Source organism: Syngnathus leptorhynchus, chromosome 22 (assembly GCF_054491065.1).
Source record: "Syngnathus leptorhynchus isolate UIUO chromosome 22, UIUO_Slep, whole genome shotgun sequence".
Taxonomy (NCBI): Eukaryota; Metazoa; Chordata; class Actinopteri; order Syngnathiformes; family Syngnathidae; genus Syngnathus; species Syngnathus leptorhynchus.
The window spans coordinates 3,600,849-3,625,668 of record NC_141216.1 but is presented as its reverse complement, the minus strand read 5'-3'; the positions used below and the strand labels follow the sequence as shown (position 1 = coordinate 3,625,668).

Genomic DNA, 24,820 nt, shown 5'->3' with positions numbered 1-24,820 from the left:
GTTTACTTTCATAATCTTTTCTGTGTTTCATTTTTGTTGTATTTGTTAAGTATTCCTGCTCTTTCTTGCATTCTTTTTTTTAAACATTTACCTTTTAACTTTGCAAAAATTGAACCTGTTAACAACCTTGTGGTATCTTTCTAAGAAAACCATATGCGAATTTTGGCAATGAATTAGTGGGCGGAGGGGGCGCTCCTGAAGATAACACCAGTGTGGTTCCTCGAGATAACATTCAAACACGAAAAGCCCAAAGACATATCTGAATATTCTTAGTTCATTAGACAACTGATACGTATAATTGATCTCTAAAAACATATATATTAGTTAGAATTATTTTGGTAAATTGTAAAAAGACGATAACTATTGTCATTTGTTGCAGTCATTTAGAGAACAGAATAGAAAATATGCACGGATGATTTGAGAAGTTTTTAATTGTGTTTTTCTATTGACATAACATTTAAAGCTATCATTTGATTTTACATCAATGGAAAGTTGATCATCTTCATAAAATGTGGGTCCATATTTTTATTATAAACAATCAAAAATAAAGACATTGTCAAATTGATTAGTTAGACACATATAAACAGACTTGGGAATTAGCATTATGATTTTGTTTCTGTAATGAGTAATAAACCAGCAAATGAGATATTTTGTGCAAAATTCTATTTTTAATGCTGGAATGTTATGTTGTATTATCAGCATGTTACTATTCTTCATTTAGATGTCATATTATAGTTGTTTTATTTATTTTTTTGCTTTCCTGAACAGAAACAAAATGTTTCAATTATGACGATGAATGTTACGCTTTATTCGTGGCTGACAACTAATTCATTCTTTTAAATTAAAAATGATCATATTTTTAGAGCCAGCAGAAATTAAAAGTGCACATTACTCCACTTGATGATACAGGGTGGGATCTGACAAATATGTTGATGGTTATGGTGATGTCATAAATTCATACAAAAATCCAAACATAAACACTACATTTTTTACAAAATAACTTTTAATTAATTTCCAACTTATGGATTTTTGATGGACTTACTTGGATTTAAACGTTTTTATACGCAATATATGAATATAAAAGTCTGTGTGGAAACATCCAGAAAGTTCTAGAAAGAGTCTGTGGTCTATCTTTCCATCTCTAGCCTATCATAGCAGCTTCTCCTTCTGGGTGGGGAGACCTTGGAGACATTTAAAAAGACCACCTCGTCACTCTCCAACTCTATTCAGCTTTTTTCTCTTCAAGCTTGAACCAAAACAAACAAGCAGCAACATGGTTGTGTGGACTGAACAAGAGCGTACTACCATCAGCAACATCATGGGTGGCCTGGTCTACGAGGATGATGGCCCCAAGGCTCTGTCCAGGTACAAATGGGACTCAATTATATTTGGATATAAAGAAAATTCCATGCAAATCTTCACCTGACCACATTTTGTCCGTCTTACAGGTGTCTGATTGTCTACCCCTGGACCCAGAGATACTTTGGCGCCTTCGGCAACCTCTACAACGCCGAGGCCATCAAGAACAATCCCCAGATCGCAGCCCACGGCACCAAGATCCTGCACGGTCTGGACCGGGCTCTGAAGAACATGGACAACATCAAGGAGACCTACGCTGAGTTGAGCGTGCTGCACTCTGAGAAGCTGCATGTGGATCCCGATAACTTCAAGGTAACGGATAGCAACTATTTCAAGAGTTTGCTCAGGAAAAAAAAATCATCACATTTATTAATCTCAATTTGATTGTTTTATTTGTGCCCTGTACAGTTGCTGGCTGACTGTTTGACCATCGTCATTGCCGCCAAAATGGGAACCGCCTTCGGCCCAGACGTCCAGGCCTCCTGGCAGAAGTTCTTGAGTGTGGTTGTGTCTGCTCTGGGAAGGCAGTACCACTAAACCCACACACTGGAAATGGGGATTCGACATGTGTTTTCATATGTTTGTCATCTCCCAAAAGAAATAAAAGCTCTCTAAAGCAAATTACTGCAATTGTTTATTTCAATGTTATGGCTATAGAAAATGCACACACTCTTTCCAGATCACCAATTTACTGTACATATCAAGAAAGGAATCTTGGATGGGGATTAGCTTGCGTCTTAGAATATTTTATCCTCCATGTTGTTTTCATGCCCAATTTGTGCATCGGAGTTCTCAGTCAATGAATCAATCGAGATCTCACTGGCCTTATCCACTCTATTAATATTATAAAAATACGTATCCATAAATACCAGCCATCTGATTTGAGAATAAAAAGTACACACATTGTGTTATTTTCACATATTTTATTATAACAAATACATAAATACTGTACATTAAGATGGTTTGTATATTGTACGTTGCTGGAGTCTCTCTCATCTGTATTTCTCGGCTAGCACCGCCGCAAAAGCTGATAGGTACTTGTCCATTGCGGCGTGCAAAACCTCTGTAAAGTCTTCACCCATGTGGACGGCCAAGGCCACGAGCATACAGTGGGAGAAGTTCTGCAGGAGAAGATGAGAGAGAAAAAAAAAAGAGTGAGGTAAAACAATGCGTGAGAATAAAACGTCATGAGGTCATGAGGTCACCTTGAAGTTGGACGGGTCTATCCGCAGCACGTAGGCGTGCAAAGTTTGAAGAGGTGCCAGAGTTTCTGTTAAACTGCTGATGTTTTGGGCACCCTCAACAATGGCTTGAACAATTTTCTTCCCATGAGTGAAGAGGTGATCGGAGCCTGGACTGATGTCTAAGTGGGAAAAGTACGTTTTGCTGCCGGGAAAGGTCGTAAACGTTCTGAAAATCACAATAGAAACATAAATCAATGTATAATTATAACCATATGAGATATGGAATGCTTTCAATATTTTTTTTAAACAAGCAGGATCAATTATTTATTTTACTCCAGCTTAACCCAACATTCTAGCAAGCTCAACTTGAAGCTGTGTCAAAATATATGTCATTCTTTCACTTTAAAATTTGATGACCTTTCCTAAATTGATGCAAAACACACAAAAATCAATTCATTCTTAATTAGATACAGACAATTACTATGAAGATATTCTCTCTAGCTTTTATGCTAGTGCTAGCATAACCTGACATAAAAATCTTACTAGCAATGTTTTTTTTTAAATATATGCGAGTAACCCTTTCCAGTGAGCTAAATGCCTTTATCAAGAATTTCAAAATAAATGCCAAAGCATATTTCCATAAAGCCATTCAGCCAATGTATTTAACACTTTTAAGATTAAATCCCAGGAGGTCCTAAAATCCTGACATCAATACCACTGCCATACACTTATATTTTTGTATTAGCCAAATTTTCTTGACCTAGAATTTTGAACTTACCGAAGAAGCGCATCAGCTCCAATGTATTCAGCCGCAGGAGTCAGTTGCCCCCATACATTTTCAAGTAGCTCTTTCTCCTTCTTAGACAGCATTGCGAGATACTGCACATGAGAGGAAAGAAACACATCGATTTCATAAAGAGAATGAATTATTTCCTTCTTTGCCAGGTAAACTAGAAGTCGTAGTAAAGGGTCCAAAGTAGTGGGGGTGTTTTCCCTCGGCTGTGTTATCGGAGAACAACATGTGGGTGGGGGCTGAATGCTATCTTCTGACTGATGTGCAATATTTGCATGTGGATTCTATTTTCTCAATGTGACACAATGTCGAAACTGGAGTTTATATTTAGATGGTTAAGTCATCTCCACAAATAAAAATGTGTGACTTTCTGATCATTCTATTCAGATGCCGCAGCCAGCTAAAAAAAAATTGATATCTGACAAAATCGAGCTCATATGTTTGTTCGATTAGGTGACGATTCTTCTACATTCACTTTCCTTTCTCCGAGAAGTCAAATAATACATGCGGAGCAAATATATAGGAATGAATTTTGCAGAGGAGGTTTTTGCAGATAACTGCTGCTATCTTGCAAAGCTGCACGGGGGCAACCAATGGGCGTGAAACACTCAGCCGGTTTCTGATACTGCTTAAGGGTCTCATGACGTGACGTTATGAGTACATAGTCGCATGCCAATAACCTTATCATATATTCACATGGCATTTATACAATGAGTCAGGGGTTCTGGTGCCAATGTTTATTGAGCTTAGTAAAATGTTCATTGAAATGTCCAAGAGATAAAGAGCTGCACTGTATTTGAATTAGTTTATTTCCTTTGAGATTGAGTGGGAAGAAGGAATTCATGTATTAACTTTGCTGAAGAATATTTCACACATTTCTATACTGATTTCTTTTTTTTTTTATTGGAAAAATAAGTGCAAAAAAGTCAATATTTACAATGTTCATATACAAAATTGCATTTGTTTGCTATTTTGGGATTAGAATGGTTCAAACTGTTGATGACAAGCAAATAAAAAAGGGAAAATTGGAGTTATTGATCAAAAATGATTTTTTTTTTTAATGTGGGACAAGCTAGCAGGACCTTGCAAAAAAAAAAAAAAAAGTCTTATCCTGCATCAGAATCTCTTCATGTCAAAAGGCTGCAATGCAACCCGACGTGGGTCAAAGGAGTTTTGCGTTCAGGTCATATTTCTCGCAAAACTTTTCCGTGATTGGGATGCATGTGAGGTACTCGCACCAGTCGCACTTCACGGGATAAACATAGAAGAGGACTGCCAGTGAGGAGAGCAAAGCTGCAAAAACCAGAAGGAAGACACAAATCTGGACCCTCTTGCGGTACATGTCTGAACGTCCAAAACTGAAACAGCAAAGAATGACATTTATGAATCTGTAATCGCAATCTTTTCATCCATCAGTGTAACAGCATCATTCACCTGATATACGGCAAGAAGGCAAAGGATAAGAAGAATCCTGAGATAAAACCGCAGACATGGGCAAAGTTGTCAATCCAAGGTAGCAATCCAAAGGAGAAGAAAAATACAGAGATGGCAATCAGCTTTCCAAACGCCCGCCATGGCCTCTCGAGGATCTGCCAGCTCTGAAAGAGCTCCACAAAGAGACACGCCAGGATGCCGAACTGGCTGCCAGCAGGACCCACCTAATTGAAAGAGAGAGATGTGGGATAAAGACAAATGTTTTGGGACATTCAGCCTACATAACACTTCTTGAAACAGATTATTTCTGTACCTCCGCTCTGTAAGGCAGAAAAATAGCAGAAGCCAAGTTGCTTGTGATGCCACTAAGCATGTAGATGATGGAGATCCGCAGCCAGCCGGCTAGCTTTTCCAGATCTCGAAGAACTGTCATTTGGAACAACACTGACACCAGGCAGTGAAGAATCCTACAGAGGATAATGATAAAAATATTTTGGGGAATAATGCAGAGTTAGGCTTGTTTGAAGATTAACCAATGAGGGTGTAAGATCACCCAGCATGAAGGAAGAGGGACAGCCACAGTCGGGAGAACTGGTCTGGGACTTCGGGGTTGAGGAAAGGCAGGAGGCCACACACGTCATCCATGCACGCCACCTAGTGGAGAAAGAATGGCTGCGCTAGTTTGAGGTTAACTTTCACTTTATGCTGCTGTTTTAAAAAACAATTGAAACAAATATATTAGTATATTTGTAGTCTACCTGTGAGCAGAGAGTGGCTTCTTCATGGAAGTAGCCGTGCATGAAGTCACAGTACTCTCTGGAAGTGATTTCACATCTATGAAATATAATATTTTAATCATTATGCAAATATAATTGCTTTAGTCAGGGTATTGTTAAATTTAGAATATTGATGATTACAGTCAATAAACATATCATACAAATAAATATTAAATACAGATTGAACTTCCTTTACATTCTTACCGGCCTTTGGTTCCAATGCAGCAGGGCCGGCCCGTGATGGTGCAATCGATGTGGGGAAGATTGGTGTGGTTCAAAAAATTATATCGCGTGCAAACCTGGGGGTCACATAGATTGTACTGAAGTTAAGGGCTCCCTCTAGTGGTAAGGGAAAGAATCGCTATGTGCGGCTCAGTTATATTTAAATTTAACAGTACAATACAGTTGTGTTTCATCTCTAAGTTTTATGGTGATCAAGATGGTTGTTTTTATTTTTATTTATTTTTTATTTTCATCACTAGATTCTCCATACTCACTGGCCACTTGGTAATGTCTTCAGGCCACTCGTGAGGCGAGACAGAGGCCGGCTCCTGGCAAATCCTACAAAATAGATGTGGTGGAGGGGGGGAGGGGGTGTGTGAAATATTTTGCTTACTTCTTTCTAGGCAAAAACATGTGACGCATGTTAATAACACCAATTTGATTTTACCTGGGATCCTGATGGCAAACTGCGCCATATTGACGTAATTTACCGTTCAAGTAAGGAGCACTGGGATGCTGAGGCCACTTTACCCACAATGCTAATGTGGTCTGAATCACAGAAATAGTATTTATTATCGTTAAAGGTAAAGGTGCTTTCCAGAAAAGGTCACAAGTGCACAAACCGAACACTCTTCTTGCAAAGTCTGCAAACATCCCGAGCGATCGTTCCTCACGCAGCAGCCTGATTCTCTCTCTTTGACCATCTTGTCTTGCACCAGTTTGTGGATCTCTTGATCCTGACGCATGCAAGGGGAAAATTTGGCTCCCAGATGGATTAGCGCCTCCTTCCCCAAAAAAATAGGAGTATAAAATATAGATTTAGAATATTCAATGCAGAATAGGTTGAAAGTACTCACCGAGCTTGGACCAATCCAGAAATTCTGTTGTTGTACAAATTTCACATTTTCATACACACCCTTGTTCATTAACACCTGAAAAGGATTTTTTTTTTTTTTAAAGTAGCATTTACTTCTTTTACACTGAATGCTTCCTATATAAACATGTTACTGACCGAATCCACAGTCTCATGTTGTGAGAAGCCCACAGGAGCGATGCCGTGGATAGTGACAGCCAGGATGGTTATAAGTAAATGGACAAAAGTGATCCAGTAGCTGAAGAACGGCCTGGTGAATATAATAAATTAATCAATAAATAAAAATACAAAAAGGGAAGTCGATTTTCCAGGTATTTTGTACCTGTGGTCGTCCATGTCTTCAATCTGTCTCTTGACAAAGCTATCAATGCGCTTTCGGTACGTTCGATTGGTGAGACGGCCAATCATGCCGAGCCCGTAAGGCCTCTTCTCTCGTGCGAACAGCTTCTTGACGGGCACCGTGATCCTTTGCCCACGCTGCTGACTCATTACTTCTTGGTTCACTTGCACTTTGGGTTGGACGAGTGAGCCGTCTTTAGCTTTGCGCCATCCTCGTTCTAATGGCCTGCAAATAAGAGCGCCATCCATTCATCTATTTTCTGTACTTTTTAGAACATCTACAGTCAACTCACAACATCAGGTGGCTCCTCTCCAGTTCGTTCCTATCAAGCGCACTTCCGGTGAGCTCGCTGTCATCAAGATGATGGCGTGCGGCCTCTGATGCCGTCTCAAAAACTTCATCTGCATAGCTGGAGAGCTCATCTGGCAGACCCTCCTGAAGTGCACGATAACGTAGTCAGGCAAGTCTCACTTTATGACAGGAAGCATTTGTGTATGTGCTCACTCCGGTGAAAAAAGATGTGTCCAAATCATCAGGGAAGTCCACTGTGTCATCTTCAAAAAAACTGGGGTGCAAGAAACTCCGCCTGCGATATCGTCCTGCCACGCTTCCACCGACCGCACGCCCCTGTCCACACAAATGGTTAAATACATTTGACGCTGTGCCTGATGGACCCAAAGAACCAAAATGTATTTGGCAAAGCACCTTCATCAATGCCGAGGCAGCTTTGAGGCTCATGGCGGCAACGGATTCCCGTTTGCGTCGCCGTGGCAACCTACTGATGGCCGAACGTGAGCTGGAAAATGAGCAAAGGGAGGCCGCGCAGGCGTTGGGGAGAGTCGGCAGCACGCCGATGCCATCAATCTCTTCCACCGTGCGGAAAGCACGACCGCGAGCCAGGGGGTCCACAACCTGTGCACACACCATACATTTACAATATCATAATCAACCATTCACACAAAACAATATGATTGCATATTTCTAACACCACACACAAAATACTTGAACAAACCAAACTTGCTTCCTACTTTGATGGCATCAACTGAAGCGATACTAAAGTAAAAAGGCCTACCCTCTGCATGCCATAGTGATGGTGACTAGGGTGGAGGGGTGGGAGACAGAGGGGAGGGGGGGTCTCAGTGCTGGTCAGGGAGAGGTTGTCCTGGCTGGGAAGCTCCATGCCCCTCATCACCTGAGCTTTTAGACCCCCATAGAGATGGCCGCAATGCTGCAGGCTCTTCCTCCTCCATCGTTGGCTGCTGTCGCTATCCTTGCTCACACCAAACCAGTCCGCCGTACCCCTGAAAAGAAAACGAAAGAAACTTCCTGTGATGGGATTTTTTTGTGCGTTTCGATTCCAGTCAGACCTAGTGGAAACTTCCAAACCACAAAAAAACAAGATTCCATTGTATATACAGTCTACCTATGTGTATCTATCAACTGTGACGCCATAGTGGTGAAATGTTTGGAGAGAAGCACACTCAGTAATAAACACACAGCCATCATCTGGTGAAGGACACCAGCTGGAGGAGCCTAGGAACAACTTACAAATCTTATCCACATCATAATTAGTCCAAAATACTGAATGCGAATACATACCATGATGCACCATAATCAAAACAAACACAATTATTGTCATGAATGGCAGTTTTAGAACCTATTATGGGTTGGTGTGTGTTTAGATGAGCAACTATGCACACAAGCACCAACAGGCACACGTTACATTCACTCGCACGTGATCCACGTGATTCCTTTTATGTAGAAAATCCGAAGAAAATGTATCACCCAGGAAAACGGAGAAATATATATGATGTCCCAAAGCCTACTTACCTGTTGATGGAGCTCCAGTAAGGGTCCTGGCTGCGGCTCATACCTGAGTGGGGCAATGAGTATGGAGCTTTATCACCTCCATTACCAGCGTGGCTAACCCACTGTCCCCAAAAACGATTTCTTCAAGTCAGATCCAGTGAATCTAAACAAATCCAGATTTCCTGATATCCAGTGGGGATAATCACCGCATGTCCAGACTCTGTTTGACATCCACAGTTGGGCTCATTTAATTAAAGGTTTGAGAAAAGCTTGCATCAGCAAGGAGATGAAGTAGTCCCGGACGCGCTCTCAAGGAATAGAAGGATCCTAAATGCTCTGACCTTGTGTCAGCAGCACAACAGAGCTTTGTGTCTCAGTGTGTGAGAAAGTATGTGTAGAAGTGTCAGCAGCTGGCATGCCTCCCACAATTCAGCCGAAAAGGATCAAACTTCCTGACAAAACAAGACGAGAGTCTCTGTTCCTCGTCAAAGTCAATGTGGCTCCCTCTTCGGAGCCCCCCGGTGTGAATGAGATCCGTGTGTCGCTTTTGCCTTATTGTGTGTACGTGTGTGTGTGCGTGTGTGTAAACATGAGTTATGCCGCGAACATACCAGAACTCCAGAACACAGCTAGATTAAAAGGAGCGAGCGAGGAATCACACATAGCAAGGAGGAGAAGAAGAGGAGGGTGGGGACCAGGTCTTGCCTGGACATGACACGCGTAGACACACACTTATGCACACAAACACACACACAATCCCGCTGACACCTACATCTAGAAAATATGTCACTTCTTCCAGGAAGTTTTCGTTTCCTTCTGGATGCTTGGAGTCACCCAAGATACTTGTTGATATTTTAGTTTGTGAGGAAAAAAAACAGATTTCTCTACCTGATAATCTGTTTGGGTATGGAGGAACGTCGGCGAGTCAGTATTTTGGGGATGCACGACCGCCTTCGGACGGTGGACACCTTCCTGGGGCACAGTCGGCCTTTGGGGGGAATTGTGTTGACACGCTCAAAGCGCACTTTTTTTTCACTGCCTCGTTACCAAAAGAAGAGAGAAGGAAAAAAAAAGGAAGCAGTAGAAAGTAGTGCAATAGTAGCAAGACAATCTAGAAGAAGTTCAAACTTTGGCAGAATTTATTTTGGAAGAGGAGTGAATAATAAGAGAGGAATTGCCAGCTGGGGAGGTTGTTCGGTTGCATGTATGTGTGTGTCTAACCCCTTGGATGATGTGATGAAGGGCACTCTCTCCAGAGGAGGTCTGAGGTAGTTTTGGGATGTTTCTAAGGCAGCCAGGCAGGCCTGAGGGTTTTCTGCGGGCATGCTGACACTGCGTTGGCGTTTGAGTGGCTGCAACACACAATTTGCAAACAGGAGCTAATCATTACCTGTGGATCAGTTTATATTATAGGACTGGGTTTAAAAAATCAATTATAATTTATTTTCCTTTTCCTTATCATTCAGAAAACCATAAATCCATCTATAAACCACATAAAACATATGATTGGAAAATATGGGCCATTCAGATGTAATACCACACTCCGCCACCAGTAGCGCATATCTTGTTGTCAAGGAGACATTCTGGTAAGCAAGCATTCTCCCGTAAAAATCATGTAAAACAACAATTAATTCACTCATATCAATATCTTATGAGTTTTGTGTTTGTTAGGACAATGAATTGTACGTGTATATTAACGTGAGGAGCTGTTCTCCATCGATTGAGCGCTCATTCTGTGGTCTGGTAAGTTGCTAAGAGGCTAGGCCTCAATGCTAATATGTTATGACATTTTTTAGCTTAAATATGTCTTAATTTTAGAATTTGTTTGAAACCAACCGGAGTCCTGGAAGTATTGAACATTATTTTTTCATCTTGTATTGTAGTTTACTGAAAAAATGGTGAAAACGAAATGCTAGTAAATGATTAGCATGACGCTAACGATAATCACGAGTGCTTAGTCACGACGCTAGCTTGTTCGGTGCTAATTGAAGCTAACTAAGCTAGACTGGAATTTTTTTTCTCTACTCGGGTTTCTATCTCGATATACAGCATGTTACCATCTTCTTTTTTTACAATGTTTGCATTTTAGCAACACATTTCTAATACAATATTCTCTCAGTGGTGGGTTGCTAACAGTAATATTTGGGCGCCGTCTTGTGGCCTAACAACTACAATGCTGTCTAAAGACCAAGGGATATGTCAATTATTTGCTTATGAGCAAATAATACAGAGACACGGAGGCTTCACACAGGTGACTATTATAGTTTATTGCCCAGTTATTTAAATCCCGTTAGAAACAACGTTAAAAAGAATTTAATGGAACATTGTGTTATTTATTTCAAGGAAGAATTGGTGTTTGAAATGTAGACATCTGGATGACTGGCTTCCTGCATATAGCTGCAACCACCTGCCCATCGTATCATCAGGTAAATTGAATGTCTTCCTCACGTTTTGATTGATTGTACATAAAAATAAAAGATACAATCTCAAACAAATTTCATTTCGGGCAATACACCAAACTCATTCATTCTATCTGAGAGGGGTGAGAAGTGAGGCTACGTTCAAATCTTGCTAGCAGCTTCAAGACTTGTAAAATCTACCTTTAATTCGTTCTGTGACCACACTCATAACTGAAAAAAACAATAAATCTTAGTTTGCGTTTACCTCCTTTTGTGTGGACATGTCATCAGATGTCAGCTGGATGATTGGGATGTCCAGTTTGAGCCAAGGTGGTTTCTTCCCGGTGCCTGTCTCAGCCATGTTACTAGCTGGAAAACAAAGCATTCATACTTCAAGAGTTACTACTCGCAAAAACAAACACCCTAGTTACAGAAATGAAAGCAAAAGCTATGAAATGTTTCTTGAAGCGTTAAAGGGGGTTTCCTACTTAACCACTTCTATTTTTCAGTCTTGTAAAATCACTTTGAATGTATCCCCATCATTTATCTTCTAATTTTGAGCCACCAAGACCCTAGTACCATTCATTTCTCAGAATATCACATTAAATTTACTTCAACTACTTTACATAGATTTTCCCAAACTGACTATTAGCTTCAGCTCGTCACGCCTAAAAAAGTAAACGAAAAACAAAGTGCAACCACATCCTTTTGCTTACAGCACGACGATGCTCCTAAATGCACTAACCACAACATAAACATTCAAACACTCACTTAACACTTGTTGGTTTGGGTTCGTCTTCTCAACGCTCCATCGAGCTGAAGATAGAATGCCTTGTCATACTCCCAACATCCATCGATACATTTGTTACTCCATCATCTCTTTTTTTTTTTTTTTTTTTAACATCTGTGGTTGGATTTTCATGACAGGCAGATTAGAGGATGTAATCCGCGTGGCCCACATGACATGCCTGCTGCATTGAGCTCAAACCTCTGATTGGACAGCGATGCTTTGGAGTGTGTTCAACAACACCCGGAAGGAAACGACATCTTGTCAGTCGTAAGGTAAAAAAAAGAAAGGGATTGTGTTGTCCCTTCCAAATCACTCAAAAAAATATGCAGTTTTTTTTTTTTTTAAATATAAAACAAAAACGAGTGTCTATGTTCATACCCACACACAAAACCAAAACCAGTCATAATCTATTAGTACAAGAAATTCTTACAGTTTATAAAATACAATCTGCTCCAGGTGAGGCTCGAACTCACAACCTCGGCATTGCTCAGCTGGTTACTGTCTTATAAGTACCGCGCGCTGACCGATTGCGCCACTGGAGCACATATACAGTGGTAGAAATTTTAATTTGGGTGAAGCGCCTGAACCAAATTTGCACCAATAATTCTGACCATTTAGATCAAATTACATGACACTTTTCCATCAGACAACTAATTCAAACTGAGACACGAAACTACGCTGTAAATCACACCCACGCCGATCTGATGATGTTATCTAAACAGGAACACTCAAGGGCAGGAAGGCGTAAACAAAGATGCGGTTTGACCTTTGCTGGGCTGACTTTTTAAGCCCAAGACAGATGACAGTCAATAACTTGAAAAGGTAAAGTTGGTCTTCAAGTATTGCAAAAGCAATGTTGAGATTTATCATTGATTTTTCTCTTCTAGAGATGTAATGAAATAAGTTAAAAAAAAAAGGCAGGTGAACAATAATGAAGTAAAATGGGCTTTAATGGAATAGAATGGGATGTTTAACATAAAAATACGTTTATCAAAGAACAATGTGGGATCATAGACTCCATCAACAAAGTCTTTATCACTAAACAGTCCACTTTCAGTGATATCACCTTTATGTAAACAAAAGTCAGAAATTAAAATTGCCACTAAAGATAAATGCTCCAGGTGAGGCTTGAACTCACAACCTCGGCATTTCTTCGCTGGTTACTGTCTTATAAGTACCGCGCGCTGACCGATTGCGCCACTGGAGCACACGATGTTCTCAGAATTGTAAAGTCCTGCAGTCATCCATCATCCGTTTGGTCCATTAAGTGCAATGAGTCCCTGCAATATCGTGACTGTCAACTAGATGGCAACAAAAACCCAACTGAATCTTGATCCATGCATCATTCACCACAACATGGCTGATTTGAATTATTCAAGCAGAGGGTACACTGGTGTGCTGAACTCTTATTGGTGCCCTCAGTGCTCCCTGTGTGTTATGCTGCTGGCTTTGTGTGTGCACATGCTATTATGGAGCTTGCACACATGCCCGATTGCGCTTGCATTCATTAAATCTTGTCCGTAAATGAGTCTAAGTGTGTACTTGGGCCAGAGAGGTAGCACTGAGAGTTTGAGCACCATAAACACAGAAAGCAGTGATTTGCATCACAAGCAACATCATCATCTTGCTTAGGAAGGACCCGGATCTTCTCTTAAGGCGCAGGTGTCAAACTCAAGGCCCGGGGTCCAGATACGGCCCGCCACATCATTTTATGTGGCCCGCAAATTGTGCATCCAATTCGTGTGTCATTACTAGAATTGCAAATTGTCTTCACTTTTAATAATATCTATTTTTTTAAATATTTGACCAGTTTTTACTTGTCTGATTTGAAATCGAGTTATTTGTCAGTTTGTTTTGTAGCTTTTACTGTATATAATATGAGGTGCTCATACATTTATTTGGGTTGACAGTCATAATGGCCCTCCGAAAGAAGCTATGACTACAATGCGGCCCGCGAAAAAAAATATGTTTGACACCCCTGTCTTAAGGGATTCAAACTCAGTTAGCAATATTTCAGTTTTCATGCTGCACTATCTGTCCATCTTTTTTTCTTCCTTGCCTGCACATAAAAAATAGAATGATGGAGACCTTTATTTGTGTCTAGCCACTGTTATTGATTGGCCCAACGTTTGACATTTCACTTCATGTTTGGAGAGTATATGAGTACATCCGCAAAGTCTCCCAATGAAGTGGAGAGCAGGAGGAAACAGGACTGCAAGTGACATGGCTGAGTGCGGTGGGACGATCGTGAAAAAAATAATAAAAAATAGTTGGTCGCACACCAGGCGACTAAACCTCGCACACAGATATCTGAAAAAAACAATGTTATCCGGGGGGGGGGCACTGTTTTGAATATTATAGGGCTGCAACTAACTATTATTTGGATAATCTTTTTTTTTTCTGTTGATTATTTTGTTTGATTCATTGATGAATTAGTAGTCCTCCTCCTTCAATTCATTTCCAGCCCCCACAGACAGGAAAAATGATCTCCTCTACTTAGTCACGTCCCCTCCTCCTGTCCACTGCATGCCTTCCTACCTTCATCACTCAACCCTCATTTTGGATTTTCCAATGTGGCCCCAACCCAATCCTCTTCTCCACCCCCCAGCTGCAGACCCTCTAGATCTATTACAACCCCTATAGTGATGGTAATACCACATCAAGTGGGTGCTATCTTCAAGCCAGCATCAAACAAGACGCCACGAGACACTACCCCCCTCTCCTCTCGACCATTTAACTTCATGTTCATAGTAAAATATTGGGGGGAATCCATATGAGAGAAATAGAAAATTGAAAGTTGACTCTGAAACAAGACCCTGTCAGCTGGCTAACAGGTGGCCGCTGACAGACCCTCTCTCATCATTGTGCCTAGTCTAGCACAACACACACACACATATATATGCCTCCCGCTTTTGATTGGCCTCCTTAACCTGATGGCCTGAGTGCTGATTCCTGTGTGTGTGTGTGGGGGGGGGGGGGGCTAAGAAAGCCTGCTATGCACCTGTCCAAAGATCCCACCTATGCCCGCTTCGATGGAAAGTAATCTTATCGGCCCCATGAAGCCACATGGTCCTGGACACCACCTGGAATGACAAATGAAAGTTCTGCCTGCTTTTTAACATGCATAGAAAATACACTTGTAGGCCCAAGTGCCCAATTTCTTTTTAATGCCCTTGTCATTTATTTTCTTGTCAATTTCCATGCACATTTCAAGTGGCTGTTTATGATTTGTTTTTGTTTTGGCAGAAGCGGGCATGTATAGAATACATCACCTGTATTTCAACGACGTCAAACTCGCACAGAGGTGTACGATGTGGCTTTTCGAAGTTGGTAGAGACCAAGCCCTGCTGAAAAAAAAGCCAAGCAGAAGAATTTTGCAGAGGTAAATTCAGCTGTAAGATGTTACGTTTGTCAAGGAAAGGATGTTTTTGACACTGTTATTTTTTATACTGTATTATTAGAAACTGTAGCACTATAATAGCAATTGCTATAACTGCACTTTACATACTTGAGCCATCATGTTCAAAACATATCAAGTTAATTTGTGCAATGCAAAATGACACCAAACAACAAGTGGTTTAATAATTTCACACATTGCATTGTCCCATTGTTTCTAATGGAAAACTTTGATTCCACAGTTTGGTTTCGCTACGTTTCAGCTGGTCAACGGTGGGTCAACAAAGATGCTCAAAGGAAGAGGCCATTGTCTCCAGTGTAAGACAAGCGGGGCTAATCATTGTACGAGGCGAGTCTGGACCTGCCTGAGCTGTCGGAGGACTCGTGTGACACACAAATTTAAAGACATCCAAACAAGGTAATTGTTTTAGTTTGCTGCTGAAGTACCGGTTTGTGTACAGAACGGTGACTACCTTGACCTTATTTTTACATTGCAGAATACAATGGCTATAAAAGTCTACACACCAACATTGAAAGATAAATCATTTCATTTCTAGCCTTAATGTGTCTTGTAACTTCAAGATAATGGCTCTAATAAAGGATGTATCGCTGACTTGAAATGAGTAAATGATGTACAGCCATTTTCTCCTCTGTCTCGCGTTGGGTGAAGCCAGTGGAAAATTCCACACGCGACCCCAATGCCACCAATGGATGACCATCAGTTCATGTCAATACGTTTTTAAAGGGATTAAGGAAAAATCAACGGCAGCCTCTTTCCTTCCGGTTGCGTATCAGCAGATATCCACAAACATTGGGCTTGTCGTTCTAATAAGACGCAGTAGGAACACACACAGAGTCTGAATCTTGTCGGCAGGTTTATCTTCAACTCTCCTTTACTGTTGGTCACCTGCGTCAATAATACTTGGATGTAACTCTTCCTCCAGATAAGCTCCTCGGTCTTTGTTCTCTCATGTCTCTGTTTAACAGGGTGACAAATAAAAAAAAAAAAAAGCCAATAATTGCGGTGCGGCGGATCGGATATCACGACGTTTGTGTGACCGTTGGGTGTATGTTTGTCCTTGTAGGATTTAGCTGCGAACGTCCTCCTTTGCCCTGCCGTCATCTTTCATTTCTGACAGCCTTTGTGGCAAGTTTGGACTTGTACGAGCATCCCTCCCAAGGTCTGAGGTATGCGCACACACATAACGTTCAAGCACACAAACATGTACGCTTCTTCAATCAAACCCAAATTTTACAAAGGCCCCACGAAAAAATGACTGATTTTATGGGAAAGCGGCTCTTGAGACGAGGCCAATCATGTTGCTGTTAAAGAGGCTGCAGTCGCCCCGCTAACTTGTCTGATCTCCAGTCATTAACCAGGGGGGAGAGGGTGATGTTTTGTTGTAGTGTTCTGTGCCCTTTTGGGGCAATTATCTGTAGGACGCCACAAATTCAGAATGTGATTGCGATTCGTCAGAGTTTCATCCATCCATTTTCACCCACGCTTATCCTCTTCATGGTCTTTGTTGAACTGGAGCCTACTACACACTAAAAACATTTGGGTCAAAAATAGCCCAAATAGGCTCAAGAAAAGGATGACCCAACTTTCTGGGATCTTCATTTAACCACAAAAAGTTGGGTTACATGACTCACACAAAACAACATTTTCTTTTGTAAAGCTTTCAATCAATTTACTCACGTCAATAAGTCATTCCCCGTGCTGCTTACAGTCACTACATTGTGTTTTGGGCTATTTATCGGTATGAAAAGAGCATTGTGGAGCTTGGAAGCACAAGCGATTTTTTCACGTTTGTGTTGAGTTCTGAACATGGAAGGTAAAACAGCAACATACTTGTCAGATCACTTGTGATCTTCAAACAATATGGTCACCCTTTCTCCCTCCTTTCAAATAACACTCAAGAACAATTTGTCCTCAACACTTTTCCTGTCCTTTCAGACTGAAACGCCAACCTACCGGGTACATAAAACCCCTCCTTGTTCACCCCAGTACATAAACCCAAGATCTGTACGTACAGGGTAAGTCGCGCAGCCGACACAGACACAACAAGCGCGGTGCTGAGCCCACAGGCCTGCCGGGTCCTTTATTAGACAAGGTAGGTTGCGGCAGTGAATGGGCCCCTGCCAATAGTCTGTGGTGGTCGGTGAGCGTCTCGGCAGGCAGCTATTGTTATGGTAAACTGAGGGTTGAAAAGAAGAGGATGGGCAGGACATACACATAAAACAGAGGAAAACACGAGGCGGGGATAGAATAGAGGGCAGTACCCGACCACCTCAGAGATGGCACGTATGGAAGCAAGCACCTTTATTCACTTGTTTATGAGGACTATTATGACATTATTCTGTAAGATATGATTCTGTCAAATATTTCATCGCAAATGCCTGTTGTAACAGAACACTCGAGTGAGTTGTAATGTTACCAATATAAATTGAACAAGTGAATCTCACAGCGTCGTTAAAATGACAAGCTGGAGCGTTACATATTGCCTTACGATGCATTCAAACATCACGGCAACAAGCATCAAAATGTGCAATTCTAAATTTGCTATGTTAGCACTTTATTTACAAATATGTGTGTTGCAGTAATTTCGGGTCATGACTTTGAATTAACTCAGTTGATTTGTATGTGCAATGATTCTGTGTTGTTGTCATGAATGAAATCCAATAACATCCACTCAAGTCCGCGAGGCTCAGTATCTGTTTGCGTGTGCTAACTTGCCAAAATAAAAAAAAAATTAGATCAGGTGCTCCACTATTTAGACGCGATCTGAACAGATGTAACACCTTTTTGCGCTGTTAGCATCTTTTGGGTTTTTTTTTTTTTTTTTGCTTGATAAGCACATTTATGTTAAGTAGCAAGTGGTATAAATCTTATCCCGTGACAAGCAAGAGAATGAAATGCCCATTTCCCCCACTATAAATTATTCACCTAAATCCAGTTTGACATTCCGAAAATAATTATTTTGTATACTGTACAGCAGCAAGGCTTTGAAAGTCTCAACAATCTTTGCAAAATATCAGAGCTGCAATTTCATCTGTTTATTGCCAGCAAAATGACAATTATGTGAGTTTATGGAGACACAAAGCATTCATTTGTCATCTGGCTGTCTTGAGCAGGGAGGCCAAACAAAGGGTTAAAAGCCTCTGTCTGCCTGATAATCCTCCGCCGTTAAAAGCCCTTCAGAAAGACGTGACGTGTGTTAGGTAATCAGTAAAAGATTCAAGTGTGCAGGAGAGAGTGTGTACACCCACACACAATACACATCGGTGAATGGACAAAAAAAAAAAAGGGAGGGAAAAGACAGAGTAGAGGAGGGAAGAAGAGAATAAACACTCCTCCTCGCCCCTTTCCTCCCCCTTTTCTTTCCCTCGCCTGTTTGCTTACTTCCTGCTGCCTCAGTGCAGCGATAGTCATTCTCGCAGGTTTTAAAAGTTTTAAGCACGCATCACTGATTGTGAATACGCATTTCGCCTTTTGTTTAGTTGTTGGATTCCTTCATCTTCTCGCGAGCGTTACCTGGTACTTTCTCACCGAAACACACCTGTGGGAGAACGACTTGGCGTTATTGAGATGAAAAATCCAGCAATAGAATAACATATCAGGATAAAATATAAGAAAAGAAACAACATAAAAGTCATACGCCATTGAATGTTACTTAGAATGCACGTCCAAAGAAATGTTTTTAATTGCCTTTTAAAAATGTCCAAACTAGGGGCAGCTTGTAAGGAAGTGCATTCCACCGTTTAGGAGCAACCGACTGAAAAGGTCACCTTTAGTTTTTAGATTAGTGTGAGGTGTAACCTACTTCGATTTTGCAAATCATTCTCCACAATTAAAAAAAATCATCTCTTTTTCCCTCATGTAAGTCCATTGTTGGATGTGATTCGTACGCTCCCTTTTAAGTAATCATTCTTGAGATTGTGTTAAGCATTTTTGTGTCTCCTTAATAAAGGTTATTATAATTGCAGTCTGACATAAAATATATTAATGAATTAAAAAAAATGCAATCTGCATCGTAAACTCTAGTAAACAACGGAGTGAAACTAACTTTAAGGTGATAGCATTGCAACATACAGTAAGTGGCCAGCCCAACCCTTTGTCTCGGTGATGACGCTATTGAATTTCGTCGAAAAAAGAAGAAAGCATGCGAAACCTCCAGTCTCACTTTTGGAAGCCAGTCCACACACACTCACACACACACACACACACACACGGCTCTGTGTCAACCGTAGTTTGTGGGTAGTTGGCCTCTTCGCCGCAGCCTCCCGGAGGAGAAGAGATGTTAAATGGCATTGTTGGGGGGTTGAGCCGAGTGATGGTGTTTAATAGCTCATGATTACTCTGGAGAGGGGAGCCCATAATTACAACCACAAATGATTTCACGCCCCCCCCCCCCACACACACACACACACACCATGAGCTCTGATCCTAATCACAAGAAAGCACAGAAGGGGTATAGCTGAGGAATTGGACCTCGGACAAAAGAGGTTCCTCCTTTGTTTGCTGACAGCAATCGGTAAACATGAAATGTATGTATTGCACCCCTCCCCCCAAAAAATAATGCCATAATATAGATATTGTTATATATATACACACACATATTATCAAGTTAAAATCCCATTTTACTGTCACAATGACATTATCAATATCAGGATGGGGGATTGCATTGATACATTTTCAATCAGTTGTTAGTCCTCAATTGGATTCTTTCTTTGGATTTATTTTTGCTCAGCAACAGCATTTAGCAACAATTTTTTTTATAGGAGTAATCACAAGCAAAATTAGAATCACCATTCACGCAACATAACCCCTCGCAGCGGGACGCACGGCTTCTGCCAGTATTCTCTAATAAAGCCGAGTGACGTCAATCTTACGAGGCTTTATTTGTCATTCCTCCTTTTATGTTCACTTCTTTCAACAGTTAAATGTAGATGACTGGCTTCCAAAAAAAAAGTGAGACTTTAATTTCTTTAGATTTTCGGGCATGACGTCTCACAGCCGACGTCCAGCTTCACATGTATTATAAATGCTGAACAATCAAAGTGAGTTAGCATTCTGCCCGCATGGCCCTTTTGCCCGCACGGCCCATGCCAGCCGGCCAGCTCGGCACACAAACACACAATGGCCAGACTACATGTCCTTAAAGGAGGAGCAGACAAACAGAGGAATGTTGGGAAAGGACGGCGCAAAAGCGTACGTCTGCCCACATCAGCCGGCCCTCAATAGAGATTGGCCAGGAACGCGTAAACTGGCACCGCGGGAGTAAAATAGTAAAATGGCTCTTCTCTTCTTCACTTTTATTGTGACTCTTAAATCTGAAAGGGAAAATCCTGGGGCCTAAAACGATTTCTGACATTCTAGCCAAGAAGTGACTCACATTTGCATTTTACTGCTACAGCGAGCAATCGCTTCGTTTCAAGATCACTTCGAAAACAACCGACAATAGTGTAAGCGAGACGTGATTTGAATTTTCATTTCCATACGTCTTTATTTGTAGGTTTCAAATCAGCCACCAAAGCCATACATAGATGTTCACGACAACAAACAATAACGTACAATATTTGCATAATTCCATACGAGCCGTTTCTTATCTACCGCAGGCACGTTGTTTTTGTCTCGAGATGTTTCGATCTTCAAGGTCATACGCTCTCTTTTCTTTCATCTTTCTTTCTTGCGTTATATTTCACCTTTTCCCGACGGAGACATTGAATCACATTGTTCTCAAGTGGCTCATTTGACTGTTCTCCTCGCCAGGCTTGCTTTGGGAGCCGCGAGGAGCGCTTGTGTCTACGTGCGTGCGTGTGCGCAGCAGCTCTCCCCTGCCTAGCCGCTGTTACACAACATAGCGCTCGCTTCAACATACAAACACCTCGCATGCTCCATAAGGTCACTTATGTGTCGCCTCCTACATGTGGCTCTCCGCCTGGCAGACAGGCATGAAGCTGAGGCCAAGCAGCGATTGGTTCCACAGCTAGCGTCTAATCAGCCATCAAGCGTGAGGCCCTGAAGTGGCTCTGACAAGCAGGGACACAGCACACTCAGCGCGTAATGCATATGTATCCGCAAATTGCATGCAAATGGTAAGTCAAATGCAAAACGCTGAATATGCATTAAAGCATCCGACATTAAAACCGATCACTATCATTGCGTCCTAATGGGACCGCTTTGAACTCCGAGCAGCGGAGCAGAGGGCCGTGCGCTATCGCAAAGTGATGCGTTAAGCACATACGGCACGGAGGCACGCACACACGTACACAGTGCTGATGCCTTACCTGTCAGAGGCAGGTGTGGTCTCAGAAGACCCAATCAGTTTTAATTAACCCCTTGTGGTGGAAGGTTGGATGTCAGGAAGGGGAGAGGAGGGAGTGTGGGTGAGAACAAGAAAATCATGCGAGGAGAAATTTCTGGTTGTCATCAGAAGGAGGCGTGGGTGAGAAATGGGTATTCACACATGAACAAAGGAGGCAGGGCTTTTTTTTTTTTCATCGTAAAAAGGTGGAATTGACGTTACTGGCTAGCGCATCCGCCGTATTTTAGGTTTTGTGTGGAGTTTGCATTTTCTTCCAGCGTTAGTATTTTGGAGACCTCCCACATTGTGTGTCCATCAGGTGTTTAGGTGTCGTTTTCACACACTAGACACACACGCACACATATTTATTATTGAAAGGTGCGTGGTTAGAGTGATCAAGACTTAGCAGATAGGGTGTCGCGCCAGAGTCATCCTTGCGTAATTAGAGGTGACTTCCTGATAGGATAGTGAGGTCATGGCTGTAAAGCAGCTGTGGTTGTGAGTCACTGTTAGGTAAAGCCACTGCTCTATTAGATTAGCTTGCGCCCCATTGTGTGCCCATCATGAAGTCCTCGAGACACTATTGGAAGGAAGAGCTAGATTAGAATTCAGAAATGCATATCTGCATAAATCCGGTGTTAATGTCTTTTCTGACTACATGTCTGTCAAAGTGTATGTGTGTGTGTGTGTGTGTGTGTGTGTGTGTGTGTGTGTGTGTGTGTGTGTGTGTGTGCGCTCCCCCAGTGAGCCAAATGCTTCAGCGCTTCACAAAGCAAATGGCGGCTAATCAAATAAGAGCCCTCAGGAGTATGCAGAAATTGGGAAAAGAATGGAAGAACAGTTTCTGGGTTTGTGTTAAGGAAGGGAGGGGGTGGCAATTCAGCAATTTTAAGAGGTCTTGGATGATGCACGGAGGTGGAAGGATAGTTGGAGGTTTATCCAGTAGACCAGAGGTTCTCGTACGACTCTCTAAAAAGCTGGTGTAAAGCTGCCATTGTAAACAGTTGTTTTTACTTTTAATAATAAAAGTGGCTCTATGGTAAAAAAAAAAAAATCTGAACCAACAAGAGCAAAACATTGAGTCACTTCAGGGCCGAAATTTTACAAGCTCCAGTCTAAGATACTAAAGTACGTTTTTTTTTTCTTCCCTTTGTTGCCTGGCACCGATAGTAAGTGACCCTGTGTGAGTGGCACAGCTCCAGACACACTCACCCTCCTGACACACTGCCCCGTGGCTCCATCCACTTGCTGTGGGCATGTGTGGGGTTGTCCTACCTCAAAAGGCAGCATGTAATTGTATCTGTGTTTGTGTGTGTACTTGAGGCAGCTGTGTATCCCCCCCCCCCCCCCCCCATCTCGCCCTCCTCCTTTCTGTCCGCCGGACAATCAGCCGCTCCCTGCGACCACAGAGACCAAAGACACGGGACAGGAATGTCTTTCAGTCACCGATCGTTGGATGCCAAAGCATGCCAAAATGAGCCATATATTGTGAAACGTACACATTGCTTTATAAACTGATGATTTGGAGTCGAAATATTACGGGAACCCCGGCCGCTAATACGGACAGTCGTACTTTTTAAGCCCAAGTGATTCTTGCAGGCTGAAGCTAATTCAAGGCTTAATCTTAGACCGATTCTATCAAGCGTAAATGCCGGGAAGTAAATGAAGACAACTCTCAGGGTCTTGTTTCCCCTAACTTCAATTGACTGGCCAAAGAGGTATTTTGCAGTAAAATAAGAACAGACGGCGGTACCTTGACTCGGAAAAAAAGGAGAGCCGCGAGTAACTCCAACAGTCCTAGACCAACCAGTATTGTTCCTTACATTGCTTACTCGGCCATGTCCCTTAAGCGTAGACATGCTCTCTAATTCATTTTTTTTTTTAAATTGCTTTGTCAGTGGAACTCAGGTTGAAACGTTGCAGCCAACCATTTTCGAGAGCGCTAGTCCTCATTAGGGTGGAGTCTGTCCCCGCTGACTTCGGGTGAGAGACAACATACAACCTGGATTGTTTGTCAGCTTTTGTGTAGATCTTTTTTCGATTCATATCCCGGTACTATTTCTACACCGTATGATCAAACATGTTTCAAAGCGAGGAGATGACAATGAGATACAATGACACGTAGAGATTTGATTGAATCCAAAACACAAGACAATCGAGTCACGATGAAAGTACAACACCGTATATAAAAGCGATGATGACACACGACACCTGTCATCTTGCCAACACAATCTGGTAACAAGAGGCTGCCCCCACATGCACAAAACAATGGCGTGGGCGCCGTTCACAGTCAAATGAAGCCTAATTCCACAATGTGCATGGATTACAATCCATGCTCAGAAGGTTTTCCACTAGACTGATTCGGAACGACCCTGGAAGCATGGCAAGACTAATGGAAAAACACTTTCATAGACAATTCAAGTAAAAATATCAAATATCAGAAATAATACCATTTATTTTGCTCTCTGCTATTGAGTGAATGCAAATATACCATATCCAGGAAATTTAAATCACAGATTCCCCCCCCCCCTGGTGTATTGCAACAACATAACGAGGCAACCACCAATGATAAAATCATTTGATAAACAACTGATAAATTTATTCGTGAGGTGAGCTCCTCTTTAAACATCCACACATAGCATCGACTCATTTGAACAATAGGGGAAAACATCGAGACGCTAAAAAAGGCGAAAGATGAATTGAGCCTCTTTAGCCTTAAAGATCCCCCCCCCCCCCCCATATACACACACACACACACACAGACACACACTTGTCACTAATTGCCATCTGTTTGTGTGCAGTTTTGTTTTGTGCTCATTTGCACACGTGCATTAGTGCGCTCGACGTGCGGCGAATGAATCAAATTAGCACATCAAAACTGGAACTAAATCTGGAAGGGTTTTGTTTGGGTTTATTGACAAAATGGAAACCTAGACTTCATTAGCTGTTGCTAAATTCGGAGAAATTACCCCCCCCCTCACTCTTATGGCGCCCATACCCTATTTTCTGTCGAGAGAGCCGCTTGGCTTCAATCAGCTGCATCGTGTTGCCAGTAAACAGGTGAAAATGTGCACTCTTGTGTTTCGAAAAGTCCACGTGACTCGTCATGTCCCTTTCATCCCCCTTTTCCCAAATT

General features: G+C 41.8%; 4 protein-coding genes and 2 non-coding genes across 10 annotated transcripts in view; 2 read left to right on the top strand and 4 right to left on the bottom strand.

Annotated features, from left to right (window-relative positions):
* The first annotated feature begins 1,208 nt into the window (after nucleotides 1-1,208).
* On the top strand, nucleotides 1,209-1,980 carry hbbe2 (hemoglobin beta embryonic-2). The gene is made up of 3 exons (XM_085904005.1): nucleotides 1,209-1,365; nucleotides 1,449-1,671; nucleotides 1,768-1,980. Exons 1-3 carry the CDS (start codon nucleotides 1,274-1,276, stop codon nucleotides 1,894-1,896), a joined length of 444 nt encoding a protein of 147 aa, XP_085760131.1. The 5' UTR covers nucleotides 1,209-1,273; the 3' UTR covers nucleotides 1,897-1,980.
* Nucleotides 1,981-2,285: 305 nt separating this feature from the next.
* Nucleotides 2,286-3,817, bottom strand: hbae4 (hemoglobin alpha embryonic-4). Its single transcript, XM_085904043.1, has 3 exons — nucleotides 3,322-3,817; nucleotides 2,565-2,769; nucleotides 2,286-2,480 (listed from the first exon to the last, which is right to left on the bottom strand). The coding sequence occupies exons 1-3, from the start codon at nucleotides 3,411-3,413 to the stop codon at nucleotides 2,352-2,354; spliced, it is 426 nt and encodes a 141-aa protein (XP_085760169.1). The 5' UTR covers nucleotides 3,414-3,817; the 3' UTR covers nucleotides 2,286-2,351.
* Nucleotides 3,818-4,259: 442 nt separating this feature from the next.
* On the bottom strand, nucleotides 4,260-12,166 carry LOC147039413 (inactive rhomboid protein 1-like). 5 transcript variants are annotated; one of them, XM_085904262.1, is made up of 20 exons: nucleotides 11,962-12,166; nucleotides 11,456-11,559; nucleotides 10,013-10,143; nucleotides 9,680-9,826; nucleotides 8,055-8,283; nucleotides 7,688-7,894; nucleotides 7,487-7,609; nucleotides 7,275-7,417; nucleotides 6,965-7,207; nucleotides 6,781-6,892; nucleotides 6,626-6,700; nucleotides 6,392-6,553; nucleotides 6,217-6,317; nucleotides 6,044-6,107; nucleotides 5,751-5,845; nucleotides 5,529-5,604; nucleotides 5,324-5,424; nucleotides 5,084-5,237; nucleotides 4,771-4,994; nucleotides 4,260-4,694 (listed from the first exon to the last, which is right to left on the bottom strand). In XM_085904262.1, exons 2-20 carry the CDS (start codon nucleotides 11,549-11,551, stop codon nucleotides 4,499-4,501), a joined length of 2,679 nt encoding a protein of 892 aa, XP_085760388.1. In that variant the 5' UTR covers nucleotides 11,552-11,559; nucleotides 11,962-12,166; the 3' UTR covers nucleotides 4,260-4,498. The 5 variants fall into 5 exon arrangements, with proteins under 5 accessions (XP_085760388.1, XP_085760384.1, XP_085760385.1 ...); XM_085904258.1 differs by lacking the exon at nucleotides 9,680-9,826; XM_085904259.1 differs by lacking the exon at nucleotides 9,680-9,826 and having other exon boundaries at nucleotides 6,392-6,550.
* ubald1a (UBA-like domain containing 1a) overlaps nucleotides 10,326-24,820 on the top strand; it is a 33,730-nt gene continuing 19,235 nt past the window's right edge. Inside the window, exons 1-9 of the mRNA XM_085904267.1 lie at nucleotides 10,326-10,377; nucleotides 10,463-10,534; nucleotides 10,911-11,042; nucleotides 11,135-11,217; nucleotides 12,118-12,252; nucleotides 15,227-15,362; nucleotides 15,619-15,794; nucleotides 16,462-16,564; nucleotides 17,334-17,413. The gene's annotated coding sequence lies outside the window, so the exon portion shown is untranslated. The remainder of the gene's footprint in view (nucleotides 10,378-10,462; nucleotides 10,535-10,910; nucleotides 11,043-11,134; nucleotides 11,218-12,117; nucleotides 12,253-15,226; nucleotides 15,363-15,618; nucleotides 15,795-16,461; nucleotides 16,565-17,333; nucleotides 17,414-24,820) is intronic.
* Nucleotides 12,429-12,522, bottom strand: trnai-uau (transfer RNA isoleucine (anticodon UAU)). Its single transcript has 2 exons — nucleotides 12,485-12,522; nucleotides 12,429-12,464 (listed from the first exon to the last, which is right to left on the bottom strand). It is a non-coding gene; the product is annotated as a tRNA-Ile (tRNA).
* trnai-uau (transfer RNA isoleucine (anticodon UAU)) lies at nucleotides 13,094-13,187 on the bottom strand. Its single transcript has 2 exons — nucleotides 13,150-13,187; nucleotides 13,094-13,129 (listed from the first exon to the last, which is right to left on the bottom strand). It is a non-coding gene; the product is annotated as a tRNA-Ile (tRNA).